The sequence below is a fragment of the Lagenorhynchus albirostris genome, chromosome 2 (assembly GCF_949774975.1).
Source record: "Lagenorhynchus albirostris chromosome 2, mLagAlb1.1, whole genome shotgun sequence".
NCBI lineage: Eukaryota > Metazoa > Chordata > Mammalia > Artiodactyla > Delphinidae > Lagenorhynchus > Lagenorhynchus albirostris.
In genome coordinates this window covers 135,719,004-135,732,405 of record NC_083096.1, presented here as the reverse complement: position 1 = coordinate 135,732,405, position 13,402 = coordinate 135,719,004, and the positions used below count along the sequence as shown (strand labels likewise).

The window sequence follows — 13,402 nt, the reverse complement described above, 5'->3', positions numbered from 1 at the left end:
TCTCCGAATCTGTGAGATTTTCTACACTTGCAATAACATTGTTTTCTTTATAGTTACCAGGTTTGATTTCACTCACTTACCACCAAAAAAATCCCTAAGCAATATACACATGTACAGAAATATACAAGTATTATTCGAGTTTACAGATGATAAGATCACTACAGAAATTTTCTAAATTATTGTAAAGTACAAAGAAGGTAAAACTTACCAATTATTCCAAAACCTAGATATTATCACTATTCACATTTTTGTTTATTTCCTTTAGTCTCTCCTCTCTCTGTGTATATATACATACATATATACACACACATGCGTCCACAGATATGTGTCTATATATATACAGAGAGAGAAATCCATACTGTATGTACAGATTTGTATCATCACTTTTTAATTTTAATATTATTTTGTAAGCATTTTCCTGAGTAATTAAACTTCTTTCAAACTATTTTAAGATCTACAATATATTTTATTGTATGGATGTATCATAATGTAGTTAATCATTCCTCTTTCAGACATTTAATGGCTGTTTCTTTTTTTGCTTTGATAAATAGCACTGCAATCAACAACTTGGTTGGCATCTGATTATTTTCTTAGAATAGATTCTGGAAGTAAAATTGACTTAAAGGCTTTGAACATTTTAAAGATTCTTGATATCTATTCTCAAAGACTTCTCAGAAAGATTGTGCCAATTTATAATTCCATGGCTAGTGCTTAAAAATTAGTTTTATTCAATTCTCCAAATATGGATGCTGACTTTTAGGAATGAATGCCAGAAGTTGGAAAATAACAGCCTATATTGTATCAGGCATTTCTTTAATATCTTTTTTCCTGGTATAATGTAATGCAAGCTAATTTTATAATTAAAAACTTAGAAAAATATTCTAAAATGCTTGTTCCAGTTGTATATGCAAGTGTACTTTATTTACTCTTTTCAACATTGTTTTGTGTTGTTTTATTTCAATGATTCAGGTTTTGCACTTTTCTAACTTTTCATATTTGTTTGAAATATTTGTATTTCTTCTTCTCTGAATTCACAATCATGTCCTTCACATATTTTCTCATTAGATCTAGTACCATGAGGACAACTGGGCATCCTTCCCTAAGGACCTATTCTCTGCTTGTATAAAGCCCAGAAGGATAACTCAGTTGCCCCTCACTTACTCTTCTTAAATACTTCAAGTAGTTTAATCACCTGTGGCTCTTAGTAGTAAGTGTTCTCATACACTTCTAAGCATATATGGTTGCAGTAACTCATATTTGCAAAGGAGTTTTTAATTCATAAAAATCTTCCACATCTGTTATTTTTGCCTCTGTGAGGTATTCAGGGCAGGTTAGCGTCCTTAGCATTATTTCAGGAATGTGGTGTTTGGGTTCCAGAGGAGAAAGCTGTCATCATTGCCAGTGAGAAGTAAAGTCAAGACTCAGACAAGGTCTTCAATTCTTAGATCTTTTACTTTTCATTAAGTCATATTACTAATGTTGCTAGTGTCCCGAAGTATAAAATACTTCACACAAGGTAAGAAAGTTCTGGAATAATGTTAAGGGACTCAATAACAAATGCATGTACTGTATTTTAGAATGAGACTGATTTATATTGGCGGGCTTTTAATTGCAGTCATCCATCGGTTTTAAACTTTCAGTGTCTAAGTATAAAGATGCAGTAATAGAAAGGATCCAGCTGCATTTTTACACAGAGCATGAATTGATGAGTTTATGAATGAGTTGAAGTGATGTAAATCAACAGCAAGACTAACAATATGCCAGCCCATTTCAATAGCCTAAGCTATACATCAGTACCTTGGAGAGTTTCCAATTTTACACCTCCCCCTCCCCCATGAACATTCTCAGAAAAGACAAGTTTTCAACCGTTAAAGAAAAATAAGAAGCATTGTACATTGATATCTTCCATGTTTTTTGAAAACTAAAAGATCATTTCATTTTTCATTTTCCTACCTTTTGCCTCATTTAAAATAAAATTGCCCATGGTTTGTAATCTCGTGAGAGCTTATTTGATTTAAGCAGCTTTATAGTATTTTTCTCCCATAGGAAACACATTTCTTTGCCTTATCTGCAAATTAAAATATCGTTTTCTAATGAGAGCCTAGAAGAAAATCAACTCTCCCTATCTGGAGTGGTTTTTATTCACGGGTAGGATCTATTTCTGCAGACTTTGTGGAAGCAGTGTGGGTCTCCATAGCTGTAGCCAGGAGCTTGTCCTACCGGCGAGGAAGGAGGCCGGAAGATGCCCGAGCCGGCCCTGCGTACCCTTAGGCCCCCGTGGCCGCTTCTGCCCTTGGGGCTGCGCCTCAGCAACCCCCAACCGCGCACGCGCACGCGCACTCGCTGCCCCCCACCCTAGCTGCACCTGCCAGGTCATAAACCCCTTCCCACCGTCTCGCTCGCTCTCTAGGAGGCACAGTCTTGTCTCACGTTGATTGGTCGAAGCCCAAGAGGGCGTGTCCAATCAGCAATCCCTCCTGCTCAACCTATTCCCGCTCTTCCCGCCCCCTCCCCGCCCCACCCGTCCCCCTCCGGCACCTATCTTCTTTGTGACTGGTGCGCGCCCAGGTCACTCAGTGCGGAGGGGAGAGGTGTGCCGGAGTGGAAAGGAGTGCCGGAGTGGAAAGGAGGGGTGGGAGGACGGCGGGGAGGGGAAGGGAGGGGAGGGGGCGGGGCTCAGGTGCGGAGCTGCGCGGCCCGGGCCAGACGGGGGAGGGGGCGAACTGCGGGGCGGGGCAGGGGCAGCGGCGAGGAGGGGGTTACGCCGGCGACGTCGGCAGTGCGAGGCTTCGCGCGTGAGCGGCGCGGTCGCTGGGCCTGGCTACCGAGCTTTCCTGACGGGCGAGCAGGTCCTCGGCACCGGCGCCTGGCGGAGCGCGGGGAGGAAGGAGGTTTTGGTGTCAGCGGTGTAGTTGACGGCAGTCCCGGCCATGGAAGAGACGCAGCCGCTTCCGCAGTCCGAGCTGCCACTGTGCGACAGCCTCATCATCTGGGTGAGTACCAGGGGGCGAGGGGGGCCGGGAGACCGCGGAGAGGTCCTGGGGGGTGCCTGGTCACTGGCACCTCTCAGGTGAGCCTGCGGAGCAGCGGGGACCACCTGCGCCGTAGCGGGGGCCACCTGCGCCCCGGGCTCCGCGCATTGCCCTCCGCGCCTCGCGTCGCCCTTGACCGCGAGAGTGCCACCTGCGGGTCGCGGGGCAGGTGTGCGTCCGTGAGTGAGTGTGCGTGTGTTTATGTCTTCGAGGGCGGGGGGAGGGTAAAGGGAGCTCTGGGGGGCGGGACGGAGGAGGCTCGTCTTACCGCCCTGATCGTGCTCCGAACAGCTGTGGCGGGAGCCAAGCGCCCATCCCTTTACTCCCTGCTCTCCCATTTTCTGCCCCTGCCCTGCGCCCAAGCCCTAGACTTTCTGGGCCACTGACACCCTTGCCTTCCGTCTGCTGAACAGTCTTCCCACAGTGACCTTTGTGTCACTTGGGAGTGAAGACCCCCGCTGAAACCTCCCTCCCACTGCAAGCACCTTCCTCTACTTGGACACGGGTGACCAAGAGGTGGTTTTAGTTAGTGGATCATTGCTTCTCCCTGACCCCAGGACATCCATTTTTGTAGAAGCCTCTTAGAAGAGATGTTTCCACGTATTTCCTGCATGGATCAGAAGATATGTTAGGGGTGGGGGCATGTATTCCCTTTTTCTCACTTGTTCCCCTCCCCTTCCAATGGACAAGCATTTTCCTTAAAGAAAAGAACGTGGCATTTTTGTTTGCACTTTATCCGCGTTTAGTATTTCTGTTAATTTGTTGGGTTTGGACGGGCAGGATCTGTCCCCACTATTCCCACCAGCAAAACAATGTCTCTGTCACCTTTTGGAGGTGCTCAGCGATCAGAGAGAGCTGACATTCAGGTGTGGCTTCTAACCCACATTGGGCAAGGTTGATGCTCGATGGTCCACAAGGTGCTGTCAATGATGCTCATCCCTAAACCAGTTGTTTAGTTTTGTGTAGGGGACTGTGTGCAGAATGGAATGTAAACAGACTGGATTAGGAGGCGGTAATTGGTTGATGAGATTCCCTGTCTATCTCACAATGCATGTAATTCAAAAGAATGAGAAATTAGGGAAGGTTTCTGACAATGTGTGAAGTTTATTGGAAATAACCATAATGTAAAGCAACCGTTACACTTTGGAGGTAAATAGCTTTTGCTTTAAGTAGAATGCAAGCATCTGGAGTTTCTGAGTTAAAAGCAATTAGCAAAGTGTTCATCTGTATTTTCACTTAAAAGAAGTATTGGGAGTGCTTCCCTGGTGGCGCAGTGGATGAGAGTCCGCCTGCCGATGCAGGGGACACGGGTTCGTGTCCCGGTCCGGGAACATCCCACATGCCGCGGAAAGGCTGGGCCCGTGAGCCATGGCCGCTGAGCCTGCGCGTCCGGAGCCTGTTGCTCCGCAACGGGAGAGGCCGCAACAGTGAGAGGCCCGCGTACCGCAAAAAAAAAAAAAAAAAAAAAAAAAAAGAAGTATTGGGATTTAGATGCCATGTTTAAGGCTGTCATGAAACAAGGCAACATTACTTATAATGATGTGTTTTATTAAACAAGTGACTAATTAAAGGGTGTATCCTAATCTGTTGCATTGTTGCTCTAAACATGACTTACCTAGTAAACTTAGTCTTTATGATGTCATTGACTTACATGAGAGTTGGTGGTGAAGTATAGGATTTTCTTGAATTGTATTTCAAAATTTAAAATATTTTGTGACTGTATCCATTGTTTTAATCAGTATTAATAAATAGTGAAGTTCCTACTTTGTATAAGACACTGAGGAAGAAAGATATCAAGCATAATCAAAGAATTTTCAATTTTAATTGATGTGGTAGGCAGAGCTGTGTATTTTTTATAATGGAAGGCAAAATTCCTTAAAAACTGTAAAAATATTATTTATTTATATTTACTTTTATTTTTCTGGCTGCGCCATGTGGCATGTTGAATCTTAGTTCCCCCGCACAAGGGATCGAACCCGTGCCCCCTGCATTGGGAGCACAGTCTTAAGCACTGGACCGCCAGGGAAGTCCCATGTAAAAATATTATTTATAATATAAGGAAAGATAAGGAATCATAGGTGACAGAGTATAACTGGTTGTTCGCTTCTCCAGTTCTCTCTCAGGCTGCTGAAACACTATGGAGAAAATGGAATTAACGTGCAGACTGTTGCCTCTCAAATGCTGCTACAGCCAAATTCTCCTGTTCCTGTATACTGCCCAGCTTTATGATTAAGAATAACCACCCAGTTCCTCTCTTACTTCTCCTTGCAAACCTTTATCAGTACCCTGTTTGAGCCCCAAACCTTCTCCCCATCAGGAAAACGACCTCCTCCTTATCTTTGGCTCTGGCTCTAGGTCCACCTCTTTCACCTCTTGTAAAACTTTGCTCTGTCATTTATCCCCTTTTGGTATTTATTTTTTTCCTTTCCATTAGCTCTTTCCTCTCTACATGTAAACTTGCTCGAATCTTCCCTCTCTTAAAACGAAAAAGAGCCATCACTCCCTATTAAAGCTACACTGTATTCCCCCTCTTCCTTCACAGTCATATTTCTTGCATTTTTAAGTACTCATCCTTTATACTTTTTGAGCTTTAATTTACTCCTCAGCCCATTGCACTTGAGCTCTTTTCTCTAAGGCCTTCACGTACTGGGACTGGCAGACTGGGAACTATTATATTATCCTTATCTTAATTGATGGCTCCTTTGTGAAATTATCTTCTGCCTTAGTTTCTTAGGTTCCTGCCTCTAGGCTTTTCTTTGCCTCTCTGGATGATTCCCAGTGAACTTTGCTGTTCGTCAGCTACTGCATAGTTGGTCTTACCTCACCTCCCCAACTTTCTGCAAACTGGTCTCATGCCACACTCCTTTGTGCCCACCATGCTGTGTTGACTTTCTGTTTCTTGAAGTCAAGCTCTTTTTTTTTTTTTTTTAATGCATCAAGGCTTTTTAACTTCTCTTCCCTCTTCCTAAAATATCCTCCTTCTGGTTCTTCCAATGGCTGGCTGGCTTCTCACCATTCAGTTCTTGGGTCTCTTGTCATCTTTCAGAGACAGTCTGTGACAGTGAGTGACCTACCTGTCTCCTACTCCTATCCCATTGTAACCTGTTAACCCCTTTTTGTTGTGTCTGTAACACTTAACATTTTCTGAAGTCATCTCGTTTGCACTTTGGGGTCAGAGCTCTTGTCTGACCTGTTTTCTGCTTTATTCCCAGAAACAAAAACTGACTAGGATCTGCAGTACAACATTGAATCAAAGTGATGATAGTAAATATCCTTGTCTTGGTCCTGACATCAGAGACTAGTATTTCACAATACGTTATTCACCACTAAGTATATAGGTTTTTGTAGATACCTAGGATAAATTTTTAACTATTTCATAGAGGATTGATGAATTTCAACAAGAAGAAATCAAGAGAAATGAGTTTTCCAGACACAGGGAAGAACTTCTAGCAGTAACGTAATAGTCTTCTTTGAGGATAGATTGAAAGAAGGTAATGGAAGACACCTTTGTCGTGATATCCCTGGACTCTTAATGAATGTGCTCCCTGCCAAGCTAAGTAATGTTACGTGTTGAGGGGAAGTTGTAGGAGATATAAGATTAAAAAACCGTTATGATGGGACTTCCCTGGTGGCGCAGTGGTTGAGAGTCCGCCTGCTGAGGCAGGGGACGCGGGTTCGTGCCCTGGTCCGGGAAGATCCCACATGCTGGGGAGCGGCTGGGCCCGTGAGCCATGGCCGCTGAGCCTGCGCGTCCGGAGCCTGTGCTCCGCAACGGGAGAGGCCACAACAGTGAGATGCCCGTGTACCGCAAAAAAAACCACAAAAAACGTTATAATGGAAGTGAGAAGACAGCTGGTAGTAAACTGTGTTCTTTCAGTACTGGACATTGTTCTAGGACAATAGAACCATCCTTAACAGAGAGGTCATCAAGAAAAGTTGGTTAGGTGAAGAGATGCCTGTTTTGGCAGTTCTTTAAAAGTTATATTTTATGATTTGGAGCTCACCTTAAAATAATTAGTTCTTAGAAATGTTATACTGCTACTTAGCAAAACATTCAGGGCTGAAGGATAAATTTGGGCATCATTTACATGGTAGAGAGAGTTTGAAGTACGTGTGTGAAGATAAATTTAATTCTGCCTTTTGGCTCTGTGATTTGAAAATTTTAAATCTTTGGACTTTAATTTCTTCAATAAAGTTAGAGTGCTGGACCAGGCTTTCCTTAATGGTTTACTTGGTTCTTTCATTCTTTGCCTTCAACATGCCGGTGAAGGAAAAACTAATACCAAATGTATGCCCAAGTTACAAAAAAAAAAAAAAGGCTGAATCATTTTTATGAAGATCTTAAAACTCAGAGCAGTGATTCTCTTTCTGAAACGAGCAGCTGACGGAAGAGAATTTGAGAATAATTTGAGAATAAAGTTGACCCAAAGTTGAGTTTTTGTTGGGTATCAGTGGTGAAAACCCCTTTTCTTCCTTGATTTCTTTGACGTTTATATTGAAGCAGTTCAGGAACAGCATTTCCACATTTCTGATTGTTTGCTTTATTTAAAAATAAAGAAGAAAGTAAGATGCTATTTGCCAGAGCACTGTGTTTAGTGATGGAAGCCCTGTTTGTCCTTTCTGGGTCACTCACCAAAAGACTTTTGCATCTTCACCTCTATGAAGAGTAGTCTGAAAGGGTACATTTTCTTTTGTCCCACTGCTTTGGCTTCACTCCCCTCACTGAGCTTTATAATTCATTCACACTTCTTGGTTATAAAGTCTTTCAATTTAGCCAAATGAAGTGACATTCTCTGTTATCTAATTTATTTTGCAACTAGTTTAAGAGCTTCCAAGAAATACTTTTCATGGCTGTAAAAAGAAGAAATTGATCTTAATCTGGGCGTGGTGGACCATGAGGCACTCAGTGTATTTACTCCTTTTACATATTTCTTTACTATTTTACCTAATATTCTGTGTCTCATGAAATTGCCTTCTTAAAATCACTAATCATATCCATTTTGTAGAAACTTAATGATGTAATGTGTAAGTAGGAAGGGTTGAGAAGTGGGAGCCACATTTTACCCGAACGTATATGATTATCTTCCTTTTAAAGATGCCCTAAACCCTGGGGTTTTTCTTCCTTGTACATCCACCCAACTGCAAAATCCTTCTTATTTTATAATTTAAATATTCCATGAATTCACGCTGTCCTGTTAGTCAGCATTACCCTAACTAATCTTAGCATTCCATGTTGTCAAAAAGACCATTGCAGGAGCCTTCTAACTGAGCAAGCATAAAGCTACTCTCTCCCATTCTCTGTGTCACTCTTGCTACTATCCAAAACATACTAAAGATGTCTCTTCCTTGTTACTCTTTAGTGATTCTTCATCACCCAGAGCAATGGTTCTAAAGAACTGATGTACATAAGAATCACTTGGGGATTTTCTGATTTAGTTTGTCTGGAGATTCTGTTACATATTGTTCTTAGATGCCACACTTTGAGAAACCCTGACTCATAGCTAATGTGCTAACAGCTGTTGAGTTTGTACCACGTGCCAGGCACTGATCTGAGTACACTGTGTTTGCTAATTTATTTAATTCTCACAACCAACTTGTGAGGTAGAAACTATTCTACTGTTTCCCCATGATATAGATAATACCATTAAGGATAATTCCAAGTTTCTTGCCATGACCCCGAGTTCTGACGCATGCCTGTTTTTTATCCCCTTGGTTGTCTCCCTTAACAACTGAACATGCAGAGAAATCCAGCAATACTGAACTGCATGTTACCTAAAAATACCATATCTTTTCTGTACTTGTGCTTTTATCATGTTGCTATTTCCTGAAGTTTCCTTCCCCTGGCCCTTTCTTTACTCAGGGTCATCCATTGGAATCATCTCTAAGAAGTCTTTAATAAATAAGTCTTTAAGAAGTCTTTAATAAATACAAGCCCTAATTAGGTTAGTTGACTCTTGTATATTTTGGAACATTTTGTGCATACTGCAGTCATGAGACTAGAAGTGACATCTTCTGCAAATGATTTGTGTCTTTTTCTCCTCTCCTTAACTCTGGATTGAAGCGACTTGAGAGTGGAAACCTGGTGTTTTTCCCTTGTTACTCCTTCCTATACTACAGTGCCCTACGTAGAGTAGAAGCTCAGTAAAGTATCTTTATCTTTGTGCTTTGAAAGTAACTGTGGCTAGATTTACATAGTTTGTGTCATTCTTCCACTTTGTATAAGGATAATGGAGACAGATTTGTAGAATCTCAAAATACAACCACCACTAAAGGTGTATTATGGTGGTAAACTAAGGAATTATAATTGAATAGTAAAGGAGATGAATATGTGAGGGAATAAAGAATCATAGTATATTTAATTTAAGATATTTATGGATTGAGATTAGATTTCGAGAAAGTATATAATCCATTGAGCTCTGTTGCAATTTGCTTTAAAAAAATTCCTCTATCTTGTACTTGCTTATTAGGAAGAGTTGCCACTGTTTCACTTCTATTTTTAAAATGTACATGAATGTTTAACACACAGAGATTTGAAAAGTTAGTAGCATCTAAAGCCAAACTAGATAGATACAACTTGACGTGATTGGTGGGCCCTGGACTGTTCATGCTCTAAGGGTAACTGTTGGTAACAGGCAGAAGTCCTGCCTTATTTAGAGCTTATTGATTAACTAGGTAGTTTTAGACTTGACATTTCTAGCTTTTGTTTTCCTACCAAATGATATGAGTGAAATTTTAACTTGCAGATGTTAGGTTATCTTAAAATTCTTTTCCTGTTGTTATTCTCCTAAAAATTGACAAAACACAGACTATTACTATCTTAAGAGTTATACACGTGTTTTTCAGAAATTCTGAAGTACTTCATGCATGACATCAATACGTTTGACTATTAGGTATGGTAATGATTTTATGAAATGTTAAGTATTCTTATAAAAATATAACAGTCATAGAAACATATTAGTATAATTTCATTTGTTTGGCAGGGTCTATTTAAACAAAACAGTTTTCTCTCTAGTGTTCATTCATGTGTATAAATTGAGGGGGGAGGGGAGTAAAGCAGTTAAGTAACTTGCTTTATGTCATTTTAGCTGCAGACATTCAATACTGCTGCACCTTGTCAGGATGTGAAACAGCTGACTAATGGAGTTGCCATGGCACAAGTTCTTCATCAAATGTAAGTAGTGTTCCACACTCTTCCTGAAATAATTGTAAACCCAATTTCAAGGAAGAAAATTTAGACTTGTATTCTAAAGGTTATTGAAACTTTATCCTTTCCAGTGATGACAGGTATATTTTGCCAAGGCATTCTTGCATGTAAGGAACAAAAAATTTTACCACCTGATTATTTCTTGCTTGTTCATAGAGATACATCTTAATTAAATGAGCAATAAGGGTTCTTATCTATTCCAGAGATGTTAATTTTAAACTTGTTCTGGTCATGTTCACAAGTTATAGTTACTGAGAAAGAAATAGGTTAAATGAGTGATATAACTTCTTATACTGTAATGTTTCCTTCAGTTATTCTGTTGTCATCTTAAGATATCAATACATGGAGATTATTATTTTTGAGATAATTGAAGCAGGAAATACTGGATTTGGAAAAAATATTAATTTAAAATCTATATTGAATTAATAATCCTAATTGTATGAATCCACCAAAAATGAAATGTTGTGTAAATGACATTTTAAGTCACAAATGCTGGGTACCTTAACCAATAAAGTGATTCTGTTTGGGTTGGGCCCCTTTTATATAATTATACAATATCAAAAGTTCCTAAATCCATTATTTCATAATTTTTGCCAGACATTGTATAAGGATTAGGGTTATAATATCTACAATATGAGTTGTACTCTTCTGTACAGGGCCTATTCTGTAGTCATAATTTTTAAAAAATTAATTAATTTTTTTTGGCTGTGTTGGGTCTTCGTTGCTGTGCACGGGCTTTCTCTAGTTGTGGCAAGCAGGGGCTACTGTTTGTTGCGGTGTGCGGGCTTCTCATTGTCATGGCTTCTCTTGTTGCAGAACATGGGCTCTAGGCACACGGGCTTCAATATTTGTGGCACATGGGCTCAGTAGTTGTGGCGCATGGGCTTAGTTACTCCACGGCATGTGGGATCTTCCCCGGCCAGGGCTCGAACCCGTGTCCCCTGCATTGGCAGGTGGATTCTTAACCACTGTGCCACCTAGGAAGCCCTGTGGTCATAATTTATTAGTTAATAGTCATACTGATTTTGTATTAGCTTACTTTCATGGTAATATATCTTCAGTGAGACCAGACTCCTATTTCTGCTACATGGTTTTATATATCAGAAATTATTTAATTATTGCCATCATTTTGTAAAGGTTTTTTATGATTGACATTGAAAAACTATGTAGATAGATTAGAAAAAATTCTTTACCACTCTTAGAAAAACAACTTCAAACAATATCATAATCTTAGTTACTTGGAATCTTCAAAATGATCTAATTTGAATAGACAGATTTTATGGTTAACTCAAGATTAACACTTTAAAAGATAAATTTAGCATGTTAACATTTTTTTTGGCAGTCATTCTAAAATATGCCTTACTCCCCTGCTTTCTTAAAAATGTTTCTTAATTATTTATTTATACCCTAATTGGTTTCAAAGTGATTTAATTGGTCAGAACTAAGAATTCTGAATATGGTCCTTTCTTGATGATTTGGGAAAGTCATCATTGTTTTTTGTCATTAGAACATACGACCTGGCCTTTTCTCATTCTTGTGCGTGTTGGTGTAGATGCAGCTACGTTGTTTTGGTAGGTGTAAGGCCGGTGAGCATTCACTCACTTCAACAGTGCCATCCAAAGATGTCATTTATATGTATTGAAGTGTCTTTAATAGCTTTACACCACAACACAGTAGATGAGACCTGTTTTTACTATTATATGGTGATACATATGGCTCTTTGACCTCCTGTATGCTAGCACTGTACCTGATGTTTAGAGTAGGGTCAGGTCAATTTTAGTTAAACCATATCCTTTATCACCAACTCATTCTTACATAATGTGTTGGATTCTGTTGTTACTGCTGATCCTCTGTCTCTCTGATTTTTCTTTTTTTATTCTCTCTTTTGTCTCTTACTGTCTTCTAATAGCTTTTCTGCAGGAATAATAAAATAGCCAACCAATCAGAAAGCTCTCATTCTTCATAAAACAAATGACAGTGACCTAAAATTGGGCCTAAACCTCTTTTTTGTTTCATTTGTCTGTTTTTGCATGTACTTAGATGTCTACACCTCCTTATAGTATAAGAGCCAATTTAAATTTATTTTTCTTTTTGAACCCCCTTCCTCTTCTGTAAGCTTTTCAGAAGTCTGGATCCAGACAGTGAAACTTATAGCATACATTTTCCCCTAGTTGGGTCAGTTTATAATATTCCTGCTAAAAAAAGCAAATTTTACCTTATTTCTTTGAACACTTCAAAGCACTTTATATTTGTTCCAATTTATTATGTATTGCGTTGATGGCTGTTGTGACTCACATCAAAGTTGTTACTGAAAATGAGAAGGAAAAATTTGCTTTTTAAGGAAGTAGCAAAATCTAATGAATAATTCTTTCATTAGTTACCTGAGGCAGGTATGCTTCTAAATAATAAAATCTTAAAAATCAATTCCAGGGCTTCCCTGGTGGCACAGTGGTTGAGAGTCCGCCTGCCAATGCAGGGGACACAGGTTCGTGCCCCGGTCTGGGAAGATCCCACATGCCGCGGAGCGGCTGGGCCCGTGAGCCATGGCCACTGAGCCTGTGCGTCCGGAGCCTGTGCTCCACAACGGGAGAGGCCACAACAGTGAGAGGCCCGCGTACCGCAAAAAAAAAAAAAAAAGAATCAATTCCCAAAGTATATGACTTAGACATGGTGAGCCATGGAATTGTTGCTAGGATTCTACAGTTCTTTAATTGTTTTCTTAAGTCTTAATACATAATATGCATCTCTTTTTTAAATGCAGAAACTGTTGTTATTTTAAAGACACATGGGGGGAAAATTATAACTACAACTGTATTCATTTCCCATGGTTTCCATAACAGTGCCACAGATTAGGTGGCTTCAAACAACAAAAATTTGTTCTTTACGAGTTCAGGAGGTTAGAAGTATCAAGGTATTGGCTGGACCGTGCTCCCTTCAAAACCTCTAGGTCAGGATCCTGCCTTGCTGTTTCTAGTCCTTGGTAGCCCCAGGCATCGCTTAGTTTGAGGCATCATAACTTCAATCTTTGTTTCCGTCTTCACACGGCTGTCTTCCCTCTGTGTCTCTTCTCCTCCTCTTAGAAGGACACCAGTCATAATGGATTAGGGTCCACCCTAATTTAGTGTGACCTCATCTTAACTTGATTACATCTGCAAAGACCCTATTT

At 40.2% G+C, this 13,402-nt stretch overlaps 1 protein-coding gene across 3 annotated transcripts in view; it reads left to right on the top strand.

Annotated features, from left to right (window-relative positions):
* Positions 1 to 2,800: 2,800 nt before the first annotated feature.
* Positions 2,801 to 13,402, top strand: part of HOOK1 (hook microtubule tethering protein 1) — a 67,197-nt gene continuing 56,595 nt past the window's right edge. For 2 of the 3 annotated variants that reach the window (XM_060139914.1, XM_060139913.1), the window contains exons 1-2: positions 2,801 to 2,993; positions 10,118 to 10,203. In XM_060139914.1, the coding sequence (XP_059995897.1) occupies positions 2,931 to 2,993; positions 10,118 to 10,203 (149 nt within the window). In that variant the 5' untranslated portion in view covers positions 2,801 to 2,930. Of the gene's footprint in view, positions 2,994 to 9,875; positions 9,923 to 10,117; positions 10,204 to 13,402 lie in introns of all 3 variants that reach the window. The other variant, XM_060139915.1, reaches the window with a different exon arrangement.